Here is a 13,325-nt window from a genome sequence, read left to right as displayed (position 1 = left end):
AACTGTATTCTAAGCTAGGTGGTGGTGGTCCATGCCTTTAATCCCAGCACTTGGGAGGCAGAGGCAAGCGGATCGCTGTGGGTTTGATACCAGATGCCTGGTCTACAAAACGAGTTCCAGGACATCCAGAGCTGTTACATAGAGAAACCCTGTCTTGAAAAACAAAAAACGAACAAGCAAACAAACCCATCGTTCTATGGATGGTGAAATTGAGCCAACCCAAGCTCTGGAGGAAGCAATGAAGGTGAGCTGCTCTTAGCTTGCACATGGAAGTTCTTATTTGACCTCACATTGCCACTAGGTGTGTGCTGCAAGGCAGGTCTGTGTGCTGGAGACCAGAGGATGATCCTGGGGTGTGGGATGCAAGGGTTATACTGCACTGGGAGGGAGGGAAGGTGGCAGGCACTCAGGCCTTTGGGGGCTCAGAGGAGACCACCTGAGGTGTCAGGAAACATGTCCAATGGTACGGAGTGGCAGGGTGGCCAGGGTGTAAGCCAGCTGAGTTGGGGGGATTAAGCACATCAGTGTCTGTGTGGCACTTCTTGCTGCGATGCAACAGATGTTGGCTGAGTGGGCTGGAGAGAAGGCTGTAATGAGTCAAGGGAGAGTTCATGCAGGAACTGAAAGTTGTAGGTAGCTGGGGGAAGCAAGGTGAGAGGTTTGGGGGAGGGTGCTCTCACTCTCTGCCACCTTTTCTTCCACATGGCAGTCCCTTGCTTTTTCTGAGGTGTGGTGGTAAGACATGATGCCAAGTAGCCCAGCCCGGACTCGAACTCCTGATCTACCTGCCTCCACCCGCCCCCAAATGCTGAGTGTGGACTGTCATGCCTGCCTCTGATGCCCTTTCGAAAAACAAAAAGCAAACAAACAGATGATGGTGGAATTGTGTGTGTTTCTGCTTACAGCTTTTCCATGCTTTCCAGTTGTCCTGCAGATTCACCCTGGGATCTGGAAATGCAGTTCAGTGTTTAAGAGCACTGGCTGCTCTTCCAGAGGACCGAGGGTTCGATTCCCAGCCCCCACATGGTGGCTCACAACTGGAGACTGTAACTCCAGTTCCAGGAGAACCTACGCCCTCTTCTGGCCTCCATGGGCCCTGTGCAAATGGTACGCAGGAGTATATGTGTATATGTGTAGGCAAATATAAAATAAAAATTAGATTAAAAATGGATTTATAGAAGTCATTTCTTTCTGTTCCTCCTGTCCCTTCAGCCTGCATCCCAGTTCTCTAGACTCAGCTTCACTGCTGCTCCCTGTTGTCTCCTGTCACCAAATCACCTCCCTTTTGGTTGTGGCCTGGATTTTGTCTCCCTGGTCACTCCTGGATGGCTTGGCACGCGCCTCTCCGAGCGCTGTTTTTCTCCTCTATTACACATGTCTTACCTTATCTTTTTGTTCATTTATCATCCCTCCCTGCTTGCTGACATACCCGTTCTACTCCCACCGAGAATGGTGGGCACCAGAGGGCGCTTAGGAAACATTTCCTAGATGATAGACGGGAAGAAGAAAAGGGTGACTAGCCCCAAGTCTTAGGGCGGGCTCGGGATGGAGGCGGGCCCTCTGCACACCTGAGCCGAGCCTCTGCACCAGATGTCCCCGCGGGGACCTGCGTGAGCAAGGGCGGGGAAGCGGCGGAAGAGCTCAGAGCCGGCCCTCTGCTGTATGCCAGGCGCAGAGGGATGGAGCTGGCACCGTCGGGGCGCACAGAAACCGGGACTCAGAGGAGGCGAGACGCGATGAGGAAGCAGAGCGCGCGCACGGCCGCGCTCGTCCTGTGCATTCTGTCCTACTTGCTGGTGGGCGCCGCGGTCTTCGATGCGCTGGAGTCAGAGGCCGAGCGCAACCGGCAGCGGCTGCTGGCCCGGAAGCGCAGCGAGTTCCGCAGAAAGTACGGCTTCTCCGCCGACGACTACCGCGAGCTGGAGCGCTTGGCGCTGCAGGCAGAGCCGCACCGCGCCGGCCGCCAGTGGCGTTTCGCAGGTTCCTTCTACTTCGCCATCACGGTCATCACCACTATCGGTGAGCCCTCGGAGCCTCCCCTCTGTCCCGATCAGTCCCGATCTCTCCTCGGGTGCGGTTCCACCCTGGTCCCTGCCTTTGGAAGGAGCATGTTAGTTAGCTCTCCGAGGCTCATTTGCCTCACTGGGCGAAAGGGGGTAGTCAGTAATGGTTTGCCACGAGGCTGTCACAGGGGTGCTTAGAACAAACCCCAGGGGCTTGGGGAACAGAAGTGGGGCTTCTTTGTCCCACTCTGTCAGCTGTGTAACCTTAGATAAGTTTCTTGACTTCTCTGAGCCACTGTGTTCTTAGAAAACTAGGAGTCCTAATATGTTTTGCAGAGGGAAGAGAGGAACGCCAGCTGTAGTGGAGATTATTATGTGTGTGTGCAGATCGTTTTAGCATAGAGCCTGATCCACAGAAAGCACAGTGGAAATAAGATTGTCTTTTAATCATAATAACGATTATTCTGTTGGCCCCATATAACAGAGCTGTCATTCGTCTTAGGACTGCTGTGTGGGTTAGTGGCCTACCCAGAGCCTAATAGGAGTCCCATCATTTGATTACCAAAGCTTTGCCTCACATTGGGGCATCCAGAGGAACCCCTATGTATACCATCTGAATTCCAGCTGTGACCATAACTGCAGTTGTTCAGGACCTGGGGGCTAAGCCTGGGGAGCCTGCCTTCAGACCTGTGTTAGCTGGCCACTAGGTACCAGGCTCCAACTGTAGTTGCCAGATGTCCCGGTGGCCTCAGAGGAGCAAATCGGAAACCAACATCTGGGAGAATGTGCTTGCACAGGAGCCAAGGGTTTAAAAGCACACCTGCAACCCTAAAAGCTGAGTTCTGGGCACCTCCAGCCTCCTGCCTTCTCAGGCAAGCTACCGTGCCCCCTCAGAGACACCTGTTTTTGTCAAAGGCAAAAGCAAATGTTCTACCTCGCTGGGTGAATACCAGGTTTAAAGTGAGGTCAGATGTGTGAGCCGCCCAGCACGGTGCCATAGGCTATGTGGGCACTATTCGTTAGGAATAATTTATCAGTTGCCAGCTGTAAACCCAGCTCCCAGCAATGCTTCTGCCATCTCTTGTCTACAAACCCCATTCTCAAGACCGTGCCTACAGAGGTTGTGTCTCTTCTGAAACCCCGGTCCCTTCCCGTTTTCGCTGAAGGTCTACCAGCCAGATTTGGCCTCTTCCGGTGCTAATGCTAATCTGAAACCAAGTTTGGGAAAGAAACCAGGGATTGGGGGCGGGGGATCACCACTACCAAAACCATGGCGTAGAAATGGGAAATGTTTTGGCTTTCTGACCACTTGGGGGCACCACTACCTGCTTTTTTTTTAAGCGGGGGGGGGGGGGGTTTGCAGGAAGCCAGGCTCTTGGAGTCCAGAAACTCTGGTTCTGCTTTAGCAGAGGCATGGAAGACCTGGGGCTAACAGCTCAGGCACTGGGACCTTTGCACAGCTCCCTCCTCCGCAGCATGCTTCCTTTATCATAAAACAGGGTTAACCTGGGCCTAATGAGAGAACGGAGAGTACCTGGTATGTGTTGTTGTTGTTATTACTCATTTCCCGATGCTCAAACCTGGCAGATCTCAAGAAGATGAGAGCAGTGTTTCCTGGCCTGCTGGTCCTGGGAGGGCCCTGTCCCCCTCTGGCCTCCCTCTCCTCCCATTTGCTTGGAGTCAGTTAAATTTCTTTGAATCTATTGTCTGTGTGTCTGTACAGAGCACGGGTGACTCAGAGTGCACAGATGTGGTTACCATGGTTCCTGACCTCGAGGATTCACAGTAGCGATGGACAGAGTGTATGTCTCCCTTGGGTACCACGGGAACATGCAGTGGAAGGGCGATCAACCATAGGAGCTTTAAATGCTATGCTACATTGAGACTTAGAATATTATACATGTTCACACTGCACATTTCACAGGGTACCAAGGGGTACAGGATGAAAAGCAAACTTGTTCCTGCCCTCCCTTCCCCGGAAGCCATTTGGTCTTTTTTCTTAGTGTATATTAATTTTGCAGAACAATGGGTTTCACCGTGGCGTTATCATACATGTGTACCGGGCATGCTGATCATATCTACCCCGCTACTTTCTCTTGTCCTCTTCTGGTCCTCTTTCTAAGTGGTCTCTCTTTTAGCTTTCATGTATTTTTTTAAAAAAACAACAACAACTCTAGATTCCATGTGAAAGATGAAACATGCTATTTTTGGCTTTCTGAGACTCTATCCTATCTTTTAACCCATTTATCCATCTCCCTGGGTCCCAAACATCTGACCAGTCTCTCACACATGTCCAGCTACATGCTCTGCATAGCTCTGCATATGCTCTGTGTATATTTTCCTTCAAGTACCACACGCTGTCTGTCTAATATATTATATATATTCTTCTGCATATTCCCACTCTTTTCATTTCGTACACCTTTTTTTTTGAGACCGGGCCTCATTGTGCCCAGACTGGCTTCAAAATCACTATGTAGCTGTGAATGACAGAACTTTTGGTCTTCGTGCCTCCGCCTCCCAAGTGCTGGAGATTTACAGGTGTGTGCCACCATGCTTGTCTTGTATGAGGTAGTGGGAATTGAACATGGGACACCAGATATGCTAGTCAAGCAGTCTATCAACTGAGCCATATCCTAGACCCTAATTTAGGACATCTTAATGCCTTTTTATATCAACCCTAAAGAGCCATGACACTTTTTTCCCCAGACTGAATAGCAGGTCTTCTCAGCCTTAGAAGTACTGACATCTTGCTCAGGTTAATTCTGTTTTGGGGGCCTGCCCTGGGCCCTGTAAGATGTTGGTAGCATCCTCACCTCTGCCTCTGGATGCCAACACCACACAGCTAACTCCATTCTCGTCCCCTAGTAGAGAATACCAAGAGCTTCCTTAGGTGCTGCAAGGTGACGTGGCCATTGTGGTCTGGTGAACTGTTCTACCGTTCGGATAATACTGAGACAGAGCTAGCCAGGCCTCTACTGACGGATGGGTTCTGACTTTTGCTACGACCACAATGGCAGCCCATGTGTGCATACCATTTTGCACATCTGTGTGCACTGGAGGTCTAACCATGTGGAGCTGCACAGGTCTAGGGGTCTGTATGCTTTACCTTTGGGCAGAGATATTGCCGGAGGAGGGATGTTGTTTTTGGGAGAGGTACTCCCTCGCTTCTCCCTGGCTATGGGCCCATGTACGTTATTGTTGTTCTCCCCAGAAAGAGACATATCCACACACTCCACAACAATGGCACAGTGACCCATGGCTCAAGGAAGCCCACACATGTTTAGATCCATGAGGGAGCCAGTGAATAATACTTGAACAAAAGACTCCCAGAACCAGTTGGTGTTTAGTGAAGGCCGACAGGATGGCAGAAGAAGATGAGGAATTTGAAGGGATGGGGTGCTGGGAAGGGAACAGAAGGCAGTCCAAGAGGAAGGGAAATCTGAAAGAGGTGGAGAAGCAACATTCTCCTAGGGAAACAGCAGTGTGTGCCTGGAGAGTGTGGGTGCCAAGGGGATGAGCATAGACTGGGAATTTGAAAGAAGGGGTGAGGCTGGAGAGTGGGGAGGAGGGGTGAGGCTGGAAGGTGGGGAGGAGGGGTGAGGCTGGAAGGTGGGGAGGAGGGGTGAGGCTGGGGAGTGGGGAGATGAGCAAAGAGGGATGAGACTGGGGAGGAAGGAGTGGATGAGGATGAGCGAGTAGAGGGATAAGGATGGAAGTGTGTGTGGGGAACTGGGGGCTCCTTATGAGAACTGGGACTTCACCCTGGAGGCACTAGAAAACCACAGAAGTCCTGTCTCCCGTCCCTTTAGACCAAGGCATAATTTGCTAAAATTCCATTTTCCCGTACACCTCAGGTTGTCAGAGCACTTATCAAATACGTGTAGACCAAGTCACAGAACCCTTCCAAAGCCCCTTGTGTAGTCCTCCAACCCCCAGGGCAGCCAGCCACAGCGCTGGTCTGTCCTCCAACTACTATTTCCAGAGCATCCTATCAACTGGGTCCATGCTTTGGGGCTGAGCTTCCTCCACTGCACCGGGCAAAATACATTTCAGATCCCTCGCTACTGCTGGGGACAGAAGATGCCCCAACAGAATTCTGTGGTTCTGAAGGACCACAGGTAGATTATCCATCTTTGGCGGGGGGAGCGGCAGAAATTGAGACACTGGGATGTGAACAGCCACACAGGGGTTCAGAGTGTGGTGACGATCTAAGTGGGGCTTGGGGCTGCTAGGGGCAGGCTGGCCTGGGGTGGGGGTGCCTGGAGGCAGGCTGTGCTCTCAGTACCCCATCCCTCTCCCCACACAGGGTATGGCCATGCTGCCCCAGGCACGGACTCCGGTAAGGTCTTCTGTATGTTCTATGCACTCCTGGGCATCCCCCTGACGCTGGTCACCTTCCAGAGCCTGGGCGAGCGTCTAAATGCGCTGGTGAGGTTTCTGCTGCTGGAGGCCAAGCGCTGCCTGGGTCTGCAGCGGCCGCACGTTTCCGCAGAGAACATGGTGGTAGCCGGGCTTCTGCTGTGCGCTACCACCCTGGCCCTCGGCGCCGCTGCCTTTGCGCACTTCGAGGGCTGGACCTTCTTCCATGCCTACTACTACTGCTTCATCACTCTCACCACCATCGGCTTTGGCGACTTCGTGGCGCTACAGAGAGACGAGGCGCTACAGAGGAAGCCGCCCTACGTGGCCTTCAGTTTCCTCTACATCCTTCTGGGGCTCACGGTCATCGGTGCCTTCCTCAACCTGGTGGTCCTGCGCTTTCTTGCCAGCGCCGACACTCCTGAGCGCTCAGTCCGCTGCGCCAGCGCATTCCGCAGGGGGGCGCTCAAGAGACGCGCCCGCACTGCGGCCTCCACCTGTATCTCTCAGGGCATCCATCAGCTGGATACTTGGGCATGCGACAACCCGGCCTTCTCGCCTCCCTTGAGTCCAGAAGCTCTGTACCACTGCCACAATAGTACAGACAGACGCCGAGCTCGGAGGAAGTCCATCTGAAAGTCCTACCCTACCCGGGCGAGGGCTGACCAATCAATGTCTAGCCGCGCCTGTTAGCAAACCCACCCTTCCTCTGGCTTGGAGGGGGTTGAGGCTCCCGTTAGCAACTGCGAATCATCCCTTCTAGAAATACATGAATGTTGCACTAAAAGCAGAAGCCGACTCTACAGTCACCCTGGAGGTGTAAACTGTTTGGTCTAAACTTGTAGGAAAATGTGGCCTTCAGCCCCTAGGAGGAGTGACACCAGGTCACCCCTTCAAAGGATGACAAGCGGCTAGCTTCTGCCCTGAAGAGGAAAGGCACGATTTTAAGCACTAGAATTTGACTAGAGGGACTGGGTGCTCATGCTAAAAGTATGAGACAGAGACAGATTGAAGGCAGTTTATGGCTCACAGTGGGCAATTTGTGCACCACGTAGATGGCATTCCCTTTGCTCTGCATGAAGGGTGGAGTTATCCCAACTGTAAATGGTTGCCCCACTGTCAAGCAGAAGCCCTGTTCCTGCGTAGCCCCTTCTGGATGAAGGGGATAGTCTCCCCCTCTCACTACCTGTAGGCAGCTCAGTGGTGTAGGATGCATTTCATTCGGGGTCCCACCAATCACCAGCAACATGTCATTGTGATTCACATCGCTTTCCTGAACCCCAGCTTCTCCACCAGTAAGACAGAGCCCATTTGCACACCCTGTTTCACAGGGTACCTGGGGGAGAGCTTCCTGACTTGAGTTTCTGCTCACAGAGGATGTTAATCAGCCCATGGCGAGACACCTTGACACCCTAGAGTGCTCACCCCTTCCAACACGTGTCCCTTATCTTTCCAGATGGAATCGTCTTGATGCGGAAAAAAAAAGAGCAAAACCAGTGTAGAAAAGCCAAAAACTTTCATTTCCAGCATGAGCTATGTGGTCATGAACACAATGCAATGTGACCCTCTCCAACTCAGAGACCCCCAAAACCCTCCCTCCCTGAAGGACCAGGCTATTCCTGCTCCCCAAGAGGACACAGGGAAAGGTGGGTAGATGGATGGAGGCTCCCAGTCCAAGGACTCTGGGGTCCCACCTTCCTGCCACCTTGAAGGAGATACAAAGGGCTCAGAGATAACACCTATGTCTGCTTCCAGCCTCCACCCAGCCCACACAGGCTCTCTTACTGAGATGAAGAACCCTCGGGCTTGCCAGGTAAGCTTGTGGGGACTCTTCCTCCACCAAGGTCCTGTTCCACAGACACAGGCCCTCTTGGGGGGCCAAGAGAGCCAACGCAAAGGACAGAAAGGGGGTCCAAGGCTCTGGGTCTGGTGTAGCGCTGTTGCTCAATAAATAAATACAGGTGACCTTGCCTGGTGCAACAGCTCTGCTTTGGGAGAGCGTGGGGGCGCGGTGCTGCTTCTGAACCTCAAAGTGCTCCAGAGTCTCCTGCCTTAAGTAACCCACTGGTGAACTGCTTGTAAAAAGTTAACTACTTCAGCTGTGTGCTTGCACGCCTGTGCTGTGGGCCGCCGGAGAAGGAGCTGGCTCTCAACCACTGTCAAAGCCGGCACTTCGGTGGCAAGTGCTTCTGACAACATGAGCCACCTTTCACTTGCCCTTTGAGGGTCAGAGTAAAAACACTGGGGGGACACACTGGGAAGTGCTATGGGAGGTGGTGTTATCCCTTCTGGAGGTGAGAGGGGACTTCCTGGAGCCCCCACTGTACAAACCCAGGAGGGAGCTTGTGTTTTCCACCTCCCAGCTGGACCTGGAGAGGTTATGACCCAGAACAAATGGCCACCCTGGCACCTCCTCTTCTCCCAATTCAAGCCCAGAAAAGGCACTAGCCTAGAGGAGAGAATCAAGCAAGGCAGAGCCACCTGTGCTTAGAAGCTGGCAATGGGGATGGCAGCAGACCTGCCCCTGAGCGCTGGTCTCCTGGCTGTGGCTCCCAGCTCTGTCCTCCCAGGCATAAGGCTAAGGGGCCTTAACCAAATGACTTCCTGCTGGGGCCTGGGTTTCCTGACCTCTCAGATTGGCTACAGCTAGTCACGCCATAATCTGGAGCCACTAGGAGGCTCCAAAGAAAAGGGATAGAAAGGATGAGACCCCCCACTTTATCCTGCCCTGGCTCCAGCTCTGCAGGAGACGTGAAGAGGAGATGTAGGTAGAAGTGTCACTGGGAATACTAATGACCCCAGGATGGCTCTCCTCCAGCAGGGCTTTGGTATCCTTTTTTTTTCCCTGCAAAATGCAAATGGACTAAAGATTCACAGGCCCTGCCTTTCCGAATGCAGAGGCATTCTGGGAAAGGAAAATGGAGATGGCCCTTTCCATGGCAGTCCTAAATACTGCCTCTGTCCAAGAAAACAGAAACACCCCTAGAGACCCAGCACCAGAAAGGCCCCCAACTCCGCCCTCTTACTCCTCTCCAGATGGCAGAGTTTGAGTTGACAGAGGATCAGACAGCAGTAAGGACAAGCTGAGCTCGATAATCCCCAGAGCTAACGATGAAAACCACTCCCCTTCCACAAGTCCTTGGTGAGGACAGATATGGTTCCCACACCCAGTGGTCACAGCCCCTTGAAAGTGGGGCACACGCTTACAATGATACAAAGAAATGGGGCTCCAGCCCCCACTACACCCCTCCAGGAGGTGAGTGAGATTTCACAGAACAAACAAGAAAATCACTGAGGGGCCACACTGACCACCCCAGGGTGGTGTTATTGCTTTGGAGCCAGTGCTCCTGCGTGTTCTCTCTCTCTCTCTCTCTCTCTCTCTCTCTCTCTCTCTCTCTCTCTCTCTCTCTGACAAATAAGAGCTGAGCCCCTCCTCTGGTTGACAGCCAGGTTCTGTTCCACCCTGAACAACCACAGCAAAGACGGCTGGGTCTGGGTAGAGAAGCCGCTCTCCTAGCTCAAAATATTCCAGACAGTGAGTAATAACCTAACTGCAGAGATATCACACTGGTTAAAAAATAAAGGTGGGGTGATGGCTAACTGTGGGCCTCAGGTGTGAGCCCCCCCAGAGCCCTTCTCCCTTGTGCTGAGGGCCTGCCCCTCTCTTCACAGACTCAAGGACACTCTGAAGACCAACCAGAGAAGAGGGGGCCTGTGCACAGCCCTTCCTTGTGCAGTGTCTACAACTCCACGTGGAGGTGACAGAACTGGACCAGAACCCTAAAGGGCACTCAGAGCTAAGCCAGCCTGGGAATGGGGAGAATTTCCAAGTAGAAGGAGTTCCCTGGTATAAGAACCAGGAACAACAGGGGGTTCAACAGAGCCCTGGCATCCTCAGTGGAAAATGACACCCTCTCGTGGAGTCCAGGCCCCTCTACAAGGCCCAGCGATCCTCAGGAGTGAATCCAAAGATCAATGCTGAGGGTATTTCCCCAGAATGCTGAATACAATGAACAATCAGGGCTACTACCCTATAAGGGAAGAGAGAGGAAGACGGGGAGGAGAAGGTGGAAGGGCTGGCCTTTGGGGAGCTAGGCAACCCCTCCAGCCCAGGCTAGAGAAGGAGGTCGCAATCTTCTGGAATGTACTGGGGGCCCCCCTTTAATCCCAGCCTGGGGCTTGAAGAAAAGACGACATCTGAGCTAAGAATAGGGCTCAGGCGTGAACACTAACTACCCAGCTAACCTGGACTACACCCTACACAGCAGGGTCTAGGTGAAGAGGAGTTGGCAGGCTGCTGGGCGGCTCCCGGGACAGTGATAGAAATGTGCTTCTATAGGGGCCAGACTGTGTCCTCCCTCGCATGCAAAAGGGCTCCTGCAGGCCCCAGGGAGGGCTACAGGAAAGGCAGCTACCCAGGCCTCATCGGAGCCTCTACTTACACTCATAGCTCTGCATCTCTCTTCTTGTGCCTCCTTGAGCCATGGCGATGAGGCTGGGGCAGTGGCTTCTGCCCTTCGTACAGGATGGTTTATTTAAAAAGGCTAAAATAGGAGGGGCTCTAACGCCTCCCCAAGACCCTAGACCAGAGGCAGAGGGATAGCAAGATGGCCTTTGATTTCATCCAACAAGGAGGGGTTCTCCTGTTTGGGAAACCCTTACCTTGGTACCACTAGGCTTAATCCCAGCTTTCTTCAAAGCTCGGCTCCCACTACCCCTACACACAAAAGAACCCTGTGTGCAAGGTTCCGGAAACTCGGGTCCCCACAGTCCTCCACCGTATCACAGATGACAATGCTCCTTCCAGTCCACCAAGAGCTCCAGACCAGCTTGTTGCAATCCCATGGAGCAAGGACCCCTGGGGATCCGTGCCAGGCCTCGGGCACCTCCTCCTTTCCTTTAATCTCTGCTGGCCCCCAATTCTTAGAGCTTACAGCAGAGGGGCAGGCAGGAGGGGATGGATGGATGGACTCAGACAGGCTGCGGCAAAGCTCCTTCCACGGGCAGGCAGAGGGAGACCCACACTCCCCTTCAAGTGGGGAGCTCTGGGCCCCCGGGAGCTGGCTCCGGATCCTTGCAAACTGCCCCGTCAGCGCTGGGGCAAGAGTAGCTGCCTGAACCCGGTGCCGCAGGAAAGACACTTGCTGGTAATTGGCACCATGGAGAGGGCCGGCTTGGATCTGGACTTGGCTCTGGGCAGCGAGCTTCCAAGGAGGCAAAGGGGGTGACAGGTTGGGTGGGGTGGGGCAGGAGAGTCGCTTGCTCCACCACCTCAGTCTTTCTCTGACTATAGCCGCAAACACCAGGTCAAAACCGGCCAAGTCAAAAGTGTAGCCAACCCACTGGGAGAGGGAAGGTCTCAGGGGTAGGAGGTGAAGGAGCGAGGAGGGGCCCAAGGGGGGCAGGTCTCCCCATTCTGCTTCCCCACCGTGGGGAAGAACCCCATCCTCCAATGTCCAATGTGCCCCTGGGCCTGGGGTCCCAGGTCAGGGCTGGGTGGTCTCCAGGCCATCTCGGGGAGCCCCTCCCCAACCCTGGCATTAAGATCGCTCGCCACAGGGCCCCACGGTGCTCTCAAGGGACAGCTGGGATGCCTGCCGGAGCAGAGGACCTGTGGCTGGGTCCACCATGGAGGAGGTGGGGAAGAGCTTGTACCAGCCCACGGCCAGGGTGGTCAAGTCCAGCTCCTCCAGCAGCACTCGAGCCACGCCCATGAACTGCTTCCGCTCCATCCGCCCATAGTTGCCCCACACAATCACCTGTAGGACAAAAACAACAACAACAACAAAAAAAAAAAACAGCAGCTGATTCCCTCTTGCAATTGAGAGCTCGGCAGTTTGCTCAGCTGGCTGAGCGCTTGCCCAGCATGCACACGGCCCTGGGTTTGATTCCCAGCACCACACAGGCACCAGGACCACAAGCGCTACACAGACACATATGCAGGCAAAACACCCATACAATAAAAATTAAAAAATAATGCCTGTCACAGTCATTCATAGGCTCTGAGCCAGAACCTGGGGTCCCTCAGGCCAATGCACCTAAGCCCTGTAGTCTACCTCTTTAAAAGTCATGTTGCGGCCAAGTTTGATGACCTAAGTCCAACGCTGCCAGAGTCCACACAGCCCACAGAGTCAGAGAGGAGAATGGACTTCCGCAAGTTATCATTTGACCTCCACATGCACGTGCCAAGTGCACCCCCAGGTCCAAAGAAATAAAAATAATAAAAGCCACTCATCTGACCACGTTTTTCTGGCTCTAGTGTCCCTGTTACTCCATCTATACCTTGGCTTCCTTCCTCTTGCTCACACTATCTGCTCCATCCTCCACATGACCCTAATTCGAGCAAATCAGGCCTTGAAGGATGGCCCTGCATCTGCAACACGATTCCATCCCCTGCTTTCCCCACAGGGAGCCTCAGACCCCCTCATAAAGCACGCTCACAAAGTGTGGACACCGCAGACACTGCTAGCTTCCTTTCTTGGTCCAATCTTTCTCTGCAGCACCTTCCTGGTCTCTTGGTCAGCACCTCTTGGAGCTGGCCTGTGGATCTGGGTCTGTGGCTGCAGGTCCCTCATCTGCCGTCCTGTCCCTCAACAACGGTGAGTTAGCACAGTCCAGCTCAACAAACCCTAGAGCAGTGGTTCTCAACCTGTGTGTCATGACCCCCTTGCAAGTTGAACGACCTTTTCACAAGGGTCTCATATCAGATTTCCCGCATATCAGCTATTTACACTATGATTCATAACAGTAGCAAAATTACAGTTATGAAGTAGCAACAAAATAATGTTATCATTGGGGTCACCACAACACGAGGAACTGTATTTGAGGGTTGCAGCATTAGGAAGGTTGAGAACAGGCTCAAAGGATAGTCCTTAGTCAGACAGAACTGAGACTTATTGTCTGCTTGGGTTTTGTTTTCTAATCTTTTTAGAAAATTGGTTTTAATTTTATGTGTGGTATGTG

The 13,325-nt window shown here is 53.2% G+C and overlaps 2 protein-coding genes across 4 annotated transcripts in view; one reads left to right on the top strand and one right to left on the bottom strand.

The window, feature by feature from the left end:
• The first annotated feature begins 1,679 nt into the window (after nt 1-1,679).
• Nucleotides 1,680-7,776, top strand: Kcnk15 (potassium two pore domain channel subfamily K member 15). The gene is made up of 2 exons (XM_005362949.2): nt 1,680-2,019; nt 6,310-7,776. The coding sequence occupies exons 1-2, from the start codon at nt 1,680-1,682 to the stop codon at nt 6,996-6,998; spliced, it is 1,029 nt and encodes a 342-aa protein (XP_005363006.1). The 3' UTR covers nt 6,999-7,776.
• Nucleotides 7,777-7,861: 85 nt separating this feature from the next.
• Nucleotides 7,862-13,325, bottom strand: part of Rims4 (regulating synaptic membrane exocytosis 4) — a 57,978-nt gene continuing 52,514 nt past the window's right edge. For all 3 annotated transcript variants that reach the window (XM_005362947.2, XM_013352205.2, XM_026787149.1), the window contains exon 6: nt 7,862-12,121. In XM_005362947.2, coding sequence (XP_005363004.1) covers nt 11,903-12,121 — 219 coding nt within the window. In that variant the 3' untranslated portion in view covers nt 7,862-11,902. The remainder of the gene's footprint in view (nt 12,122-13,325) is intronic.

This window comes from Microtus ochrogaster, linkage group LG8 (genome assembly GCF_000317375.1).
Source record: "Microtus ochrogaster isolate Prairie Vole_2 linkage group LG8, MicOch1.0, whole genome shotgun sequence".
NCBI lineage: Eukaryota > Metazoa > Chordata > Mammalia > Rodentia > Cricetidae > Microtus > Microtus ochrogaster.
Note: the sequence above shows the minus strand (reverse complement) of the source record. Positions and strands in the feature narration are given on the sequence as shown.